This window comes from Opisthocomus hoazin, chromosome 2 (genome assembly GCF_030867145.1).
Source record: "Opisthocomus hoazin isolate bOpiHoa1 chromosome 2, bOpiHoa1.hap1, whole genome shotgun sequence".
Lineage (NCBI taxonomy): Eukaryota > Metazoa > Chordata > Aves > Opisthocomiformes > Opisthocomidae > Opisthocomus > Opisthocomus hoazin.
Window position 1 is genome coordinate 9,258,177 of NC_134415.1, and position 17,745 is coordinate 9,275,921.

General features: G+C 39.8%; 1 protein-coding gene across 9 annotated transcripts in view; it reads left to right on the forward strand.

The window, feature by feature from the left end:
- Positions 1 to 17,745, forward strand: part of RYR2 (ryanodine receptor 2) — a 449,014-nt gene that overhangs the window by 190,600 nt on the left and 240,669 nt on the right. For all 9 annotated transcript variants that reach the window (XM_075412466.1, XM_075412469.1, XM_075412474.1 and 6 more), the window contains 2 exons: positions 5,413 to 5,512; positions 9,026 to 9,122. In XM_075412466.1, the coding sequence (XP_075268581.1) occupies positions 5,413 to 5,512; positions 9,026 to 9,122 (197 nt within the window). The remainder of the gene's footprint in view (positions 1 to 5,412; positions 5,513 to 9,025; positions 9,123 to 17,745) is intronic.

Below are 17,745 nucleotides of genomic sequence, written 5' to 3' on the forward strand. Positions count from 1 at the left end.
CTCCACCCTTCCTGTGAAAATTAACCCTGTCCCAGCTGAACCCAGGACAGAGGGGAATGCCTGGAGGCAAGAAATGAGAAAAGAATGGAGGGGCTGGAGTTGGGGTGAGTTTCTGGAAAGAAGTCTAGTGCTGGCTGACATGGGGAGGAACAGGGTGAACAAGAAAAAAGCCAAAAGGCCGTGCTTGAGGCTTTGTAGGTCTGAGGAGAATCTCCTGAAGCAGGAGGAGATCCTAATTCTGGGTGATAAGGTCGGCGGTAACTGGGTTGGGAAGCTGGATTGGCTAGGGGAGAGATATGGGACTGGGATAAAGATTTGGAGAGGGGAGAAAGAGTGGGAGAGGCCTGGAGCAATTAGGTTAGATAACTGCTGTCAGCACCAGTCTGGGAAACTCGTTGTATTAAGGCACAGCAGTCTTGCCTATGGTATGCTGACAGCCTGCTCCTGTCAGTGATTTTGTGTTAGTTTAAGTGGGAAGTGTCTGAAAAGTGGTTTTAAAGTTTCCTTCTCTACCTGTGGTTCATGTGGGCATTGGTGTGATGCCACCTACTGTAACTGTGGGGTTTTTTTTGCCTTTTTTAAAGTGGGAATATTACAGATAAGTTATACCACAAAAAATACTCTTAAATTTTGAAAAACCACAGGCATTAAAATATACAAAAATTATGACACTGATATATTTTATGAAATCTTTTAAATATGCAGTCCCACTGGCTTTTTATGGAACGCTGTCTCAGTACTGATAAAAGTTTGATGGATATGTCAGGGCTAAGTAGCAGAAAGGCTGTGGAATGAAGCAACTTTGAAGATAAAATTTCAAGCTGGGAATTGCAGGTGGAGGATCGGTGTTACGATGCTTAGTTAATTATTTTCCTGGAGAAATAGATATTGTACCAGACTGCTGTGGAATTTGCTGAGCAGATCATCTTTTATACCAGGCTTGCTTTCAAGAGGTCACTAAGTCTTCATCCTTGACTGGGAATATTCCTTACCTGAGTTGTGGCTCTGAGGTCTCATCGTTCTGCTAAAGCTTGAGGTCTCAGCATTGCTCAGTCTTGATACCTGCAACTGAGGTGAATGGGAGATGTGCCTTGAACATTAAAGCTACATATAATGGAGTCTAAAGTGGGAATTAAACAGGTCCTTGTCATCTCAACTTGGGCATCCCAGATTAATGAAAAATTCCAAGTGTTGTCTATGTACATCCAGTCCCCATTGGAAAATGGGCTATAACACTGCTCCTTTGCGGTTTTGAGAACATCATTCATATTGGCTGAGTTTTGTGAAATGCTGTAATTGTTGGTAGCAAGAGAAGAGGCTAGGAGGAAATTAATAATTCTCTTTTCAAAGCTTTGAAGAATTGACTATATTGAATAAAGCATGAGGCTGCAGACTGAAGATTGAGGAGAAAACAAAGCACTGAGCAGCTGTTCGTGAAGTGAACCCCTTTATCCTCTATATACAATGAGGCAGCGCCTGTGGAAAAAAACATACAGGATCATACCACTGAAGACTGTAATATGATGCATTCACCAGAAGCCATTATTTTTCCATAGCCTACTTTGTTTGACATTTCTTAACTTTCGGTACTTGCTTCCGTAAAATTAATATTTTGTTAAAGAAAGCTCTTGTCTCTAATTATACTAAATGATAATGATTTGGAAGCATAGTAGCTGATGTGCTTCAGGCTTTTCGTGGTTATAGTGCAGAAGGAGAGCTAATATAAAGAGGGGGAACGCAGGCTACCCCCATCTACCCTCTGTGGGATCCTTATTCTTTCCTGCCATGCATCTGCAAGTGCCTGCTGTCAGCTATGTGATAGTGGACGAGATGATTCTCGATGGCTGAGTCGTAAAGGTAATTTCTGTGTCTCTGTGGGTTTTAGCTAAGACTCTTCCTTTGCTGTTGGTACATTTATGAAGAGTGGTGGGGCTGGATAGTGCGTAGTATAGTGCTGGCAATTCTATTTCTTTATCAATGGAAAAATTCTCTTTGCTTGTGGATTTGCTGGCCAACTGTTTAAACCACTTCAGAGAAATGCAAAGAAACCAGGATTTTGCAGAACTTGGAGGTCTGTAACCTCCATTTCTTCACCAGCTGATACTAACTTTTGAAGCAGTGTGGCTGATGCTGTTGTGTGCAGTACTTATGCATTCTGGGAAGTGCTCTGCCTTGTACACGGTTCTCAGAGCGTACCAGAAAATAAACTTTATTATTTTTATTCTTGCTATTCTTGCTATTTGAAATGGCTTGAGACTGAAGGCAGAAACATCATAATGGAAAGTGCAGATAGAAGCAGATACTGCTAGATGATATGTCAGTATTGACACACCTTAGCCAGGAGGAAGCCTGAAGCAAAAGTTTTGATTTCTTAATGTTTTTTTTCATCACACAGATGCATGTTTTGGAGAACAGAAACTTTGATGGAGACTGAATGTGAAGTTTAAAATACATCATTTAGTTATTTAGAGCTATTGTAAATGCAGCTATGCTGCTGCAATCACTGCTGAAGGGTTCTTATGGAAATTACCGTCTGATTCCTAAGACCTAGGAACAGAGATGTGATTGTGTTACTTTTCTGAAGAGCAGTAAAGTGTTTACAATGTGGCGGTAGGTTCATCTGGGAAACCTGTAGTATTCTGGGAGGTTTGAGTCTTGGAGTTTATCCTTGAGAAGCTGCCTCTAGTCTATAGTGTTATCCTGTATTCGTAAAATATCATCATCTAATTCTGACAAGTGATTAAAAACATTTGTCAGGTTAAATGCTAGTTTAGAAGATTATTGGTGTATCAGTAGGGAAGACAAATCCAGCTTTTTGGCTGAACCTGGACACCAGTGCAGAAAAGATATTATTTGGGTGAGACAGAAGGCTGAAGGACGTGCATGTAATGGTGAAGACCCATACTAGGATTAGAATAGACAGCAGGATTCCTGAACCCAACATATTTTTGCTTTGCAAAGGCTGTTACTGCATACCTGAAAGACAGATGCTACACGTGTGGTCCTCATTGATGATGGCAACCTGCTCCTTCTGCCAGATACTGTGTTACGCCAGCCAGCAAAGGTCTGTGTATTAGGTACGGAGGCTGCTCAACATCAGTGTGAGTGTCATATCCACGTCCTGGACATTGTGTTATGGAATTTCTGTTACATTTTGATAGGTTCATTGTACTGAAAGTACCAAACCAAGCAGGTAAGCTCCAAATAAGTTACAAACGGCAGCAGATTGCTTTAAAACAACACTGAGATTGTAAAATAGAGCTTTCTATGCGTTTGTCATAATTGAATCCTTGAATAGCCAGTGACAGGCTACCTCCTGTACATGGTCAAAGCTTGATTTTATTGTTTGCTATGGATGGTGTACAGTGGTTGAACACTGTATGGAGTTACAGTTGTCAAGACCCCTGCTTTCGATTGTAAATTGAAGGATGCAGCAAGCAATCTAGGGAAGTGACGGGAAGAAGAGAATTGCAGAGTTATACTCTCTGTTTCTCTGCTTTGGTGGTCATGTGTTGTATTAGGTCATATAAACTATACTTTTTCAAGATAAAACTCTCTGGTGACTCATCTTGAGACATCTGGGTTATAATCAGAACTGCAACTGGAGTCGATTGGATATAAATAACAGGTGCACTGAAGAGACATGTCAGCAATATATTTTTGTTCAGTGTCCTATCTATAAAATGGGACACATTCAGTTGATACTGTTGTGTATGAAAATAAGTTCATTAACATGTACAAATCACACAGTTACAAGAAGTGCTCTGGTGATGGCAGATCTAAATGACAGAGTTGTTACCCTCTTCCTCTTTTTCCCACCCTGAATGATGTGGTTTACACAAAAAGCAATGTTCCTGCTTTGTTGTGCTGGTTGAATTTGCCCATTGTCCTTAACCTAACTGGAATCTGTGTAGTGATCCCAGAGAAAATCTAACGATATAATTAAGGCCAAGAGGGCAGGAATGGGACTGGAGTTGTGCTGGGGATTGTAATCTCTCAGCCTGGTCTGCCATTGATGAAGTTACATATTTGCAGTAAGGGGGAAAGTGAGAGGTGAAGTGGTGGTTTGTTCATTGAACCTTCTCCATGATATGTGCTGAATGACACTGGTGCAGTGGAAAAAAAAGGCTTATGTGAGATCTCTTAGTTTGTATGCCATTGGGTGTTATGGGAGCCATCTAAATGAGCTGATGCACAGTTTCTTGTACTGCTGCAGTACTGATGTGCAGGCAGGAAGACAGAAGCAGTCAGCACATGTCATTGGGAATCCAGCCCTTTCTGACCTCCACTGCAATTTTTGTACTCTATATGGTTGATAGTTTTACCCAATAGTGTTAATGTTGGTCACAACATACAGAAACAGAGACCAATACTACTGTGTAAACACAGTTACTGTCCAGTAATTTAAAATGAAGGTTTGATAAAAGTGACTAAAGATTACTGCACTTGAAAAGCTATTACCTGGTAGCATAAACAGTATACTTGAAAGCAGCTGTTTATTTATAGCACACATGGTTCTATAACCTTACAATTGTATAATCTTATGTTGTTTGGCACTTAACGGTGTATCAATGGAACTGACTGATGGTGTGGGACAAAAGCTTTTGCATGGATATGATATATATTATGCCTTGAGATTAGAATTTCTGAGACAATAATGTCACTGAACTAGTTGGAAAACACGTGTGCATTTGTGCACGCACACACACACACACACACAGAATTCTGAGAAGAGAAAGCAACTGTGTACTCCCTAGAAAGAGGCGGCACTCCCCAGAAAGACAGACCTGCCACTTTGGCAGGAGACAGGTGGTAACTCCGTAGAAGAGCAGCACCCAGAGAATGCTTGGGGAGGAAGCGAGCCTTCCAGGGAAAGAGTTACAGATTTGCTTGGGTCATGAAAACTTTGTGCAAGAATATAGTTTGGGAACTCCATTACATTGCCTTACGAAGCTGATTACTTGGTTCCTTTGATCTGATGGCAGTTTTAGGAAGCCAGTGACCCATAAGAAATAATAAAGTGGTAAGTTACACCTGAAATACAGATTAATATCCCATCCCAGTATTCCAACTTTGTGGGAAATCCCGTTGCATACAGAAGGAAGAATACCGGTGTAAGACACTCACAGCATTTAACAATCTGTTCTTCAGAATGTTTGCTATGGTCTAAGACCTCTAACAGCTGATCATGCTGTGCCATTTAGATATATCTCTTTCAGGCAAACATGCTTCTACTATTCTAGCTTTATTTCTAATGTCCCTGGAAGAGTGCCCAGGCCTGCTTTGGTGTTTACTCATACAGTCAATATGAATTATGTATGAAGGGACCAAGAGAATGTTTGATATTATTGTATATGGTAATGAGATTTTTAATTAATCCCAAATAAATGCCTCTCTCTTTCCTGGTTTTAGCATCTCTCTTACGGCAATGGTAGCTTACACGTTGATGCAGCCTTCCAGCAGACGCTCTGGAGTGTGGCACCAATCAGTTCAGGAAGTGAAGCTGCCCAAGGTAAGATTGACTCAACTTTAATTACTGAAAGACTGATTGTAAATGAAATGTCTGAAAAATCAAATTATTCTGCCAAATGTGGCTGAACTGTGAGAGTGGGTTTCTCTTATGTAGACATTCAATCCAGTAAATAAATACACAAGTGTTCTGAAAATTACGCTGAAAGGGACACTGATGGTTCTTGTTTTGTTTTTTTTTAAATACTGAACAGCTCATTCAAATCTCATTTTGCTATAGATATGATAATCATCATAACATTTTTTAAAAATGGCTTTTGGTCTTGGTTTAAATTATCTCAGATTATTCTGATGTATGCAGTCATGGTTACATGTTCCTGAGAATGAGTAAAAAATGTTGTGCAAAGGACTGGAAGCAGGATGTGAAATCCTCGGAGTTAAGACTGGGAATGGTTTTGGGGGGAGCATATGGATGGGAAGAAAACAAAAGGAGGGGAAAGACAGAAAGAGACAGTTTAGAAAAACTTTCAAATTTTGTTTATTTTATTGAGGAATTAGGAGGATTTTTTTAATGCAACTTCTGTCATGAAAGGACAAGATTCCCTGAATTTATGCCATGCTGGTTCCACAGAGAAGAAAAAAGAGTTGTCTTTTCAGAAAAGGTTATCACGATGTAAAGACTAATGATTTCTAGTTTCCTACAGAATCACTGGTTTGAGTAGATTTCGTAACAGAACCATAAGAATATTAAAGCTTCAGGTCCTTTTTTTCTTACTCCCTGGGATTTTTGGGTACTAGTTTTTGAAAAGGCAATACACAGAAATTTCACATCAGTTCTTTCTATCTGACGTATTTTAAAACACAGTTTTGGAATGCTTTTGCAGCTTTGTCTATTCAGATTTCAGAGACAGCATTGCCAACACCTCCTTTCTACATACTCGCCATAGTTTTAGACTTTAAGATAATAATTCTGCACGTTCGGATTGTCTGACATAGTTTCTATTGCAATCTTTTATTGAAAACATGCTAGTGCATTGCTTAACAACGTCCTGAACTTTGTGGAGAGAGCCTTTCTGTTGATGAGAAGAGAAAAGCTGCTTCTCTCCAACCTGTTGCCTCTTCCTATAAACTCCATTCTCTTTGTCCTCCTGCTGCTGGCAGCTCTGGTGTGGCATTCATGTTAATAATTCCGGTACAGTTTATTAGCTGAGATTCAGATTTGCGCTGCCCCACATTTCTCTGGTTGGTGACACTCACCAGTGAGACCTACGCGGCTGTTTGGGATGCAGATGTCCACAACAACAGGTCACAGTGTTGTGTTACACCCACAGGAACTCATGTGGAAATGATGTAACATGATTTTAGTGGCTCTGCATTTCTCTGCCTGTTTGCTTGTTCTTTGTTGTTACGCCTTTCCGTTCTCCCTTTTCTCAGGTATAGACATTAATTATCTTTAATCAGTATCTCTTCTAGAGAAGATCAGCTGGATGGTGTCAGAAAGAGTCAGAGCAAAGGTGTTATTCTAGCAAAACCAGCAAATGCTCCTGTAATCAAAGTTGCCTTGTGATGGGAGAGTGAATCTGACACTTAGTGTGTGAGACCTTACCTTGTAAGCCTCAGTAAAACTGTAGCCAAACTGGAGAAAATTACCTTAATTTTGTTAGTATCTGAAAAATGCATTGTCATCTTCATAAATAAAACATTAGTGTATAGGAATAACTACACTACAATACCAGCTCTTAATCAAAACTTCTCATTAAAATTAGATTAATAAGTGAAACACTTCAGTTAAATGAAATTACTTTGAAGTGAAAATAATGGGTAGTCCATGAAATGAACCATGATATTGGAGGTAACTAGTTAAAGGAAAATTATTTCTTTTTACATGCATTGCTGCAAAACTGGCTTATGCAGAAGTCAGTTTATTGTCTAAGTCAAAACACAGCTGTAGAGTCAGATCAAGTAATTATTCTAATTCTGTACTGTGATATGGATGGGGGACACTTCAAAAACAAAACAAAAACTCCAGAAAAGCTACTCAGGGCAGAACATCTCCAGAACTATACTGACACAGGTCCATGAAAAAATTAACATATATAACTACTATTACATGTACTGGACATACCCATCTGTGTCAGAATCAAGAATTTAAAAATTCAGTGCTAAAATATGCCACATAAATACTAATTTGGTACTGATTTCAAAGATTTAAAGAACTATATCCTGAAATATTCCCTGATAGGTATTCAGGAAAAAGATTTCCTGTAGCTTCAAAATAAACCTGTGAAATGTGTACAGTGTGACTGTCGGGTCTTCAGCACTGTTTCCTGGTACAGATCTGTCTCACTGCACAGCATTTATAGACAGAATCACAGAATGTTAGGGGTTGGAAGGGACCTCTGTAGGTCTAGCCGAAGCAGGGTCACCTACAGCAGGCAAAGACGTGGCTTCAAAATATTATTCTAATAGTATTTTTTAAAAAATCTTTTTGTTGTAATACTAAACCAAAGGCATTATGTTCCCACATCCTGCTCAAATGCAGAATTTTATATTAACCAGTTCTAGCAAGAAGGGACGATGAGTTTAGGAAACAAATGTAAGCGTGTGTTTAGCTTATCAGACTGAAAAAACACCCTTGAATTGCACTTAAAATCTACTGAGTCTTAGTACTCTTCAGTTACTAGATTATAATGCAATGTTTGTAGATAACATAAAATCAAATTTCTTTTTAATGTCACATCTGTGGTGCAAAGAGGCTGATGAAAAAGCATCTACTTTGTTAATATCTTTACTGATTAGAATTATGGCCTTATTTTCAGCTTCTGGCTGTGATGTCCTGGCTTATTGAATATTGTGATGCTACCTGTATGCTCTGTCTCTTGGTTTGTGAGCATCTGTATCTGTTGCTGTGCAGTGCAGAGCCAGGTGTTGGGCTTTGCACCTGCGTGTGCTGTGGTGGTGAAGGCAGTGTAGGACTTTCTCTTTGGAGTCCAAATGAATCATGTTTGTAGGCTGGGAATCTTCAGTCAAGCAGACCTTAGAGTGGATCCTCCCAGAAGTTTTTATCACAGAAGACTTCCAGAAACACCAAAAGGGATTTTAAAGTTAAATAAATCATTACATAAATCTTTTTTTCTATTAGTATATAAACTGGAATCCTTAACTTAAATCAAACCCCAAAGTGAGTAGGTGAAATGAAAGAGAAGAGTCTCCCACTTTATCTGTTGTAACCTGGGGGGCAAGTACTTCCTTCCTTGTTTCCATTGGATCGGTCGTTTACTCAGTTGCACTAGCTCTGTACAATCCCTTGTCTGTGGCTCTCTCCTGATCCAACCTTTCCTACTTGCTGACTTGGAGCTTTTCTCACTTGGCAATGTCCAGCTGGTTCCCTAGGGTACGATACCTTCCCCTTCTTCTGACCCTCGTTTTAAAGCAACATAAATTACCAAGAGAAAAAAATGAAATATACCTGATAGTATTTATTACAGTTTGAACTATAGTTTTACATGTTGCTGCGTTCAGATAAATGCACTTGATTTTTCTCCCTTTATTGAAGGCTATCTGATAGGAGGAGATGTTCTGAGGTTATTGCATGGTCACATGGATGAATGTTTGACAGTCCCTTCGGGGGAACACGGAGAAGAGCAAAGAAGGTAGGTTTCCAACTTAAAATAGAATAATAATAAATGTTGCTGAATCAATATTGTCACTGATAGTACAGATTTTTGAGGGCTATTGTGATGAGATATGTTACTCATAAGAGGGAATATTGTTGAGATGAACTTTGGACATGAGCCTCTTGCATTTCTTTTCAGTATTATTCAAGTCTGATTTCACTTACCAGGTGTAAAAGCAATAGAGATTTTTGATAACTTATTGTCATCTTTACTGACTGAAAAACACTGTGAATGAAATGTGTTGGTTTCTGTACTACTTTTTTTTTTTTTCTGTAATCATACAAAATTCCTCAGGATGGCATATATTAAGATTACTGCCCAGTCCTTCAAGACTACTGATCTGGGTGTTGATCTCGGGTGTACCTGGCATGGTAGTCTAGAACTTAATTTATGGTTATTTTCTTGACTGAAGGAATCCTAGAATTGAAGCAGAGAAGTGATGACTTCTCTATTTTTTCTCTTGTTTGAGACAGCCAGCATGGCTCCACCAAGGGCAAGTCCTGCCTGACCAACCTAATGGCTTTCTAAGATGGCCTGACTAGATCAGTGGACAAGGGAAGAGCTATGGATGTGATCTGTCTGGACTTCTGTAAAGCCTTCGACACGGTCCCTCACAATATCTTTCTCTCTAAATTGGAGAAGTACGGATTTGGTGGGTGGACTGTTCAGTGGATAAGGAATTGATTGGAAGGTTGTAGGGAGAGGATAGTGGTCAACAGCTTAATGTCCAGATGGATGTCAGTGACAAGTGGTGTCCCTCAGGAGTCCATATTGCTGGGACCGGTGCTGTTTAACATGTTCATCAGTGACATAGACAGAGAGATCGAGTGCACCCCCAGAGAGTTTGCAGATGACACCAAGCTGAGTGGTGCAGATGACACACCAGAAGGATGGGTTGTCGTCCAGAGGAACTTGGACAATCTCGAGAAGTGGGCCTGTGCGAACCTCATGAGGTTCAACAAGGCCAAGTGCAAAGTCCTGCACATGGGTCAGGGCAACCCCCGTTGTTAATACACACTGGTGGATGAAGGGATTGAGAGCAGCTCTGAAGGGAAGGACTTGGGGGTACTGATGGATGAAAAGCTTGACATGAGCCACCAATGTGTGCTCGCAGCCCAGAAGGCCAACTGTATCCTGGGCTGCATCAGGAGAAGCGTGGCCAGCAGGTCGAGGGAGGTGATTCTGCCCCTCTGCTCCACTCTGGGAGTCCTGCGTCCAGCTCTGGAGCCCTCAGCACAAGAAGGACATGGACCTGTTGGAGCAGGGCCAGAGGAAGCCACAAAGATGATCCAAGGGCTGGAGCAACTCTGCTGTGAGTACAGGCTGAGAGAACTGGGGCTGTTCAGCCTGGGGAAGAGAAGGCTGAGGGGAGACCTTAGAGCAGCCTTCCAGTACCTGAAGGGGGGCTATAGGAAAGATGGGGATAATCTTTTTAGCAAGGCTTGTTGCGAGAGGGCAAGGAGTAATGTTTTAAAACTAAGGGAGGGTAGGTTTAGACTGGATCTAAGGAAGAAATTTTTTACCATGAGGGTGGTGAAACACTGGAACCGGTTGCTCAGAGAGGTGTTTGATGCCCCATCCCTGGAAACGTTCAAGGCCAGGTTGGGTGTCCTCACTGCAGGCGGGTTGGGCTGGATGGCCTCTAAAGGTCCTTTCCAACCCAAAGCATTCCATGATTCTGTGACAGCTTGGTGTGTGTTTCTCTTGGTTAAGTAATAAATCCAAGTGGTGAGAAGACTGTCACTGAAAGCAGCACGTCTCAGTGGAGTGATTACGTGGGTGAGTGAAAGTGCTGTTTATTTGCTCTAATAAAATACACCCTAAGCTTCCTTTCAGTAGGGCAGTGTGATACAATTTATTCCTACCTTCAGCTTGAAGATTGCTAAATGATAATGTTGATTTTGGAATAGTTTGTTTAATGCAGCATATTGGGTAACTTCATTTCCATGACAAAGAAAGTGCTATACATTCATTTCCAAATGAGTTTTCTTGGTTTGCAAATAGAAATGTATTTTTTATTCTATTTTATTCTTATTTGTAAAGAAAAGTACAAGATACTGGAAGCTCTCATAACATGTAGCAAGAGTCTGCTATGAATTTTTAAATATTAATGAGAAAAACTTCAACTGTTTCACTTAGTTTGGCATTTTCTTACTCAGCTGCTAACCAACCTTTCCTGGCTATTTCTCATCTTTAGATAAGGGAATAGTTTTTGAACACAAAAGATATTTCAAAATGCTGAGACTTAAAATGTGATCAGTTCGTGTTTTAATTTTCATTACTATGTAATAGATCGATTACAGCTTGGAGTTTATTTCTGCTATTATTATCCTCACCCTGAAAGTGATGAAAAGAGAAGATGATAAATAAATAAATAGGGTCCCATAGTGTTTGCTCTTATTTCTGTTTAGATCCTGCAAAATTCCTTTTAAAAACTGTAGTTGCAGTGTAATTGCAAATTTATAGGATGATCAAGCACTTCATCACTGAACTTTAACACTGAAGAACACACTAAAAATCTATCTCTTTACAACAACAGTAACATTATATATGAACCACAATAAAGGATCACGAAGTTGCAAGTTAGGAAAAAATTCATTTGATCTGCTTGTACATTCACGTGATGCATCTTTGTGTCCAATAACAAGGGAAGAACAGAGATTGTTATTCTTTTTTCTGCAGTGTCTACCTTTTCTCCTGTCCATCTAGTGCCCCAAAGACAGATATAGTAGACAACAAATAGTACCTATGTCTTTGTCTTTGTATTTCCTGATAGCAATACTGAGAAACACCTATTTGCAGTGCTTCATAAAAACCAGATTTGATCTCCTGAAATATGCTTTTTGTTCAGGAGCTTTCTTTGATAAACAAACAGAATAAAAATAAGTTTAATTTTTTTCATATTCTCCTTTTTCTGAAGTACATCTATTGTTTTTGTGATTTTTTAAAAATTATTTTTAACTTATAAACCTAGAATATAATCTATGATTAATTTTATGGAGTTAGGTATAATTGCTCGGTGCCCCACACTTTCTTCTCTTAAATTATTCGTAAATTTAGTTACTGCTTAAAACCTCTATGCTTCTGTCTCTAATTAGGACTCTTGCCTATTCAAAATAGTATCTAAAAGAACAGTTTGTGGCTCCTTTCGGTTCTCAGTATGTACGTGTACCCTGTTTCGATGGGTGGTATTTAACTGCTGGTAGAATTATATTAAAAAACATGGGTAATTTTGGCAGGTAAGAAATCGTAAGAAATTCTTTTGTCTTTGAGTTCTGCAATAAGGCATGGTGAAGTATTTGGAGTGTAAGAATTCCATACTGTCCTTCCATTGTCTTCTGAAATAGTCTGGTGGTAGATTATTGTGGTTGTGCTTGGTTTGTTTTGTTCCAGCATGTGCCTGAAGTGCAGCTCTGCCCTGCAGAATGGCAGCGTACAGGAACACTGAGGTGTTCCATCTCTGTTGCAACTCACTAATTCCTCCATCTCATTTTTATTTTTCTGCAAAGGCCTCCTCTTTATGCCTTTTCAAATAAATAAAAGATCAGACAGACCTCAAATACCAGTTTTATTCTACAACATCACCCGGTATCTAATGCTGGATATGAATAAATTGTTTTGATGTGAAGGATCCTCCTGAGCAGTTTCTAAAAATAACTTCTTTTTTTCTCTATTATTAGAGTGTTGATATAGTTAAATTTGAGTGTAAAAGTGTTTCAAACATAACCAGAAGTCCAAAATAAAACACACATTCTCAAGCTGGTGTAGCTCTTGTGTAATGGCATTTAGCACAGTTGAGACCTACGGTACAGTGACGCCGCAGATACAGCATTCATGGTTACAGGACCGAACAAAGCTTCCTCTGAGGCAAGGTCATCCAGATCTGCACTGGAAGAGGCCTCGTGCAGTGGTAGAAATAGTCATATAAAAAGCTTATAAAATTCTCTCCTGTGTCTCACAATTTGTTCTAAGTGTATATGGTGTCTCCTCACTAAATTGTTACACTTGTATGTTGTCCTGGTTTTGGTTTATTGGTTTTATTTATTTTGGTTTATTATTTATTTATTCGGTTGTGCTGGTCCTGGTTTATTGCCACCCTGCTCTAAATGGTGACATGTGTCCCTCCATGTGGTCCTTAGATTGTGCTACAACGATCACTAGAAAGTGGGGTGGAATCACTATTTTTTTGGAAGAGGGACTTTGCTATTGAGTGGTGAGATGCAATTGCACAGTGAGCAGTAGAAGAACAACAGCGTTCAGGGCCAACTTCTGACACAGGCAATGCAGGTGATTGCCCACACTGAGGGACTGGCTAGGAGGATGATTTTGTTCCTTCTCTCCCTCCGAGAACTGAGATCCAGAAAGCTCCTTTGGCCAGTGATGGGCAGCCGTAGCGTTGGTTCTTGCACGCACAGCTCACTCTGTACCATCTTCTGGCTGTGGCCCCTCAATTCTGGAAGGAGGGGGAGCTGTGGTGGGGCTGCAGGCTGCTGAACCAGGGGCTTCTCCCTGGCCTCCTCCCTCCCGCGGGCAGTGGTACGGGGTTGTCTCTGTGGTACCTTCTGCCCTGGCAGCAGCAGAGGCCGGCCTGCCACAGGGGTAAGTGCAGAGGCAAAGTGCCCGGGCTGCCTTCCGCCACGGCTGTTGTGTCTTGGTGCGTTTAAATGTGGAGGTGTCACCTGGAACAACAGGTCTGCTGCTGCTGTCTGCCTGGATTTGGTCAAAATTGCTGAGAAATCTGGAGTTGTCTTTGATAATGCTGCCTTATATGTAGTGATACTTGGCTGGTGATGTAGCACCAATGAGACATTATTGAAAGATTATGTGTCTGAATGGTAAATAGTTTAAGACTACTTTGAGTATCTGTGTAGTGGGAGACTGAGAGGACTTAGTTAAACAGATTCTTGCAGTAGTAACTGAAGAAAAATAGTAAAACAGAATTTTATTACCTGAACTAATTCCCCCTCCCCCCACAAAACAAAAAGGTCTAGCTTAAATCAGAAACCTTAAAATGAGTTTTAATAATTGTACTGTCTTATTCACCATGCAGAAGTCGCTAGGCTGGGGTCTCCCACCCACTCAGAAACATACTTTTCTAGTTTCAGGTAGATTCTCCGTGAGCTTGCTAGACTTAGTTTGCTTTGTAATTAATAAACATTCCAGCTGGAGGCAGTGCAAATAGAAATGTTTGTGGTAATGTGTTGGTTTACGTGGTATTACAGTAGAAAAAAATAGTGGTATTGTTTTTAAAACACCACAGACAGTGGACATGACTCTGGTAGTTTTCACTCATTCTGACCCAAATGAAGAACAAAAAAGGAACATGCAAAAGGTTAAGTATGTGCAATTTCACTGAATTAAATATAATTTACTGCACGTTCTAGTTAGGTATGTTGCTGGTTTAAGGACAGTGTTTAAAGCCTTAACTTCAAACTGTACTTAAACTGTGTTTTTATTATTGAAAACACTGTAGTCATCTATAGCAAGCTAGAACTAACTTTGCGGTGTTGTTTCTGTAGCTCTTCAATTAGAATTTCAGAAGCATTTCCAGGTAGATTAAAGAATAAATATATGTATAGATATACAAGAGAAAGCATAGTGCAGTCAGCTTGGTGTTCTTCTGGTGGTTGCTTTGATTGCATTTATCTTCAGCGCCAGAGGAAGCTTCTGCAGCAGCACAGTCGCTGGAGTCGGTGTTGATCCCGACGGCTTTTCTTCCCCTCTCTGCCCGTGGGGTTTGGGGCCTGGCTCCTGTCGGCTGAGCTGGTGGAAGCGCTCTGGCACTGTGTGTATGGGGGTGAGGCAGACCCACAAGGGTCTCCTTGATCTTACGTGTATTTTTTCTTGAAATAAAAGGTTGTATAGTCTCCTTTCCCACACTTTTCTCCTATTTCACACATGAGAAATTCGTTAATAATTTCAAATATTTTTTGGGGGTGTGTGTATATGCTTATCCAGCAGAAGATTGAAATCACTTTTCATATTACAGGTACCTTGAAATGGTCTTTGCTTGCTTTCATTTGGCATCTTCTGTTGAAATTGTGACACTTTTTGTTTTTTTTTTTTTTAAACTTTCTTTGGTAACTACAGTACTGAGTCCTGACTTATACTATAAAGGAATGAATAATTTGTTCTGATTATGATGGAAGTTGGTATTTAGAACAGGCATACACTGAAGTGCTTCTGTGAAATTGTTTACCATGGTTTCACTCTTTTAATTAACAAATTTTGCAAGAAATATTCAGAATAAATTCAGGTTATGCAGCAAAGATTTTAAAATATTGCAATAAAAAAGCTGGGTTTTTTTCCCCATCACAACTGAATCAGTCAACAGCCCCTCTTATTTACTGTTAAGAGGAACTATTTTACATTTTTGATGTTATTGTATTATGTGTATTATGTATATATGTCATTTTTATTTGCCTGCAAAAATATTGGTTAGTTATTAATAACCGTACTTTGCATGGCTGTAGAGTTCTGGATTACTCTGTGTTGTGGTTTTTTTTTTTTTTTTTTAAGCTTAGAAGTCCCCCGAAACTAATGGCACATAGCAGTGGAAGTATGTAACCAAAATTATTTGGGCTTTCTTTGACTGAGTTGTGACAGTTACTCTTTATTATACCGCTAACATTCATATTCTTTTAGAACTGAACAGTCCACACAGGAGTAGGGCTGTGAGTATTCATAGTTCCCAGTGAGGGGGCCATGAAAGTTCCTATTGCAACTAATTTGCCTTTTGATTTGCAATATGTATTTTAAAGTGATTACTGCAGTGTAATTTGGACCCTTCAGAAATGCATCATTACAGAAAGAAATTACCTGTGAGAGAGAGCAGAGTGCTCCTGGCTTTTGCAAAGTATCACTTGAGGTGGAGCAGTCTCCAGTTTCTCAAAACATCCACTCAGAATAGGCCTTCATGAGGGAATTTATATGCGTAGCTTAATTCCAGAAGCAATGTTGTCATTCCTGCCTGGAGAGTTTCTTTGGGTTAAACATGTTACGTGAAGGCTTTTGGAAATGATACTGAACATTTTATGTTCGTCTCAGAAATGGATAGACAGGGTTGAAAAGTGATGAAAGGCAATATCGGTGTGAGCTAATCCCAGCTCCTTTTCACTTTCCTTTTCATGCCATTCTCTTTAGACAGGTATAAAATACTCTCTTTGACATGGTGTTATGAACTAGTGAGGTCTGTTGTACCCCTGGAAGGCTGGGATCTGGCGCATGTGAGGGATTATTTGTGACTGAAAGGTGAACTCAGGAAGTTTTCACCCAGCATGAATCAATAAAATCTCCTCCGTGCCCAGACCAACCCACAAGCCTTGAACAGTAATAGTTTTACTTCTTTATAAAGTAATTTGAAAAAAATCCATAGAGCTTTTTAAGGAGCTTGCCTGAACCATCCCTTTCAATGCTGGGGTTTTCTCTGTGCTCAGCATTCAGTCCCTCTGTATGATACTCACAGGAGGACTTTGGAAGCTAAAGCCTACTAAGTTCTAGGTACCTGATTCCAAAACTGTGGTCCTCAAAAAATTGCTTCAAGCAAACAATGGGAAATGCCTACAATTTCAATATTAATATTCCCTGAAGTTATGTCTTTGGCTATTTTTGGCAGTGCCCGATATTGGCTGAAGATCACAACATTTACTCAATCCGTAAACTGTTCCAGGATCCGTAAAACTCGGCCGTTCTTTGGCCATTCTTCGATGGTTGATCTGATAGCACAGTGGCAGTGCTCCTTTGCATAAGTGACTCCTGTATTCATTTTGCTGAAGGAAAGGCTGAGTTTTTTAGGGCAGCAACAAAGGTGCAAGCAAGAAGCATTCAAAAGAATGGCTGCCTAAATCTGGAGCGGCAGTGCTTAATGCTCCCCACATTCCTCAGTGTTTGCTTTCAAGAGAAGCCAGGTTACCTAACTCAGGGCTTTTGGTGACCATACATCTAAACCATTTTGTGGATCCGATAGATGTCACTTATCTGTATGTCGAATAGCAGAGAGAAGAAAAAACAACTCTAGATGTCACTTATCTGTATGTCGAATAGCAGAGAGAAGAAAAAACAACTCTATTTAGGCTTAACAGACTCTTTTCAGAAGCACTCAGATTTCTGGATATATGCAGGGACCAGAGGGGTCATTATGTACTAAAGTTTGGAAGTAGGAAGCTGTTTACCTCTGAGCTGTGTGAAGACTCTGTCAGTGTGGTTGTGAAACTTCAGGTGCTGTGATAATACAACACAGTCCCAAATAGGTGAATCGTCATAATTCAGTGTAATAAGTTGCGTGGTTGTTTTAATAGTGTAAGCTCTGAGGAAACAGTGCCTTTCTGGTGTGAGTCGTATGCAGTGGTCACAAATCTTTATCATCATTTGATATTTGTTTTTTGTTAGAACTGAGAAATATTGTAATTATCATGTAATTATCAGGTTATTCCCCCCACCCCCACCCTGACCATCTTTCCCCCCCTGGAGTCTCTATCCTTAAAACACTAAGAAAGATGTCTAAGCAAACACTTTATAAATTTCATTCTTAAGAATATCACAATAATGGATGCTAAAGAAAATGAAAATAAAATTTGTTTGAGTAACTATTTCTGGAGCT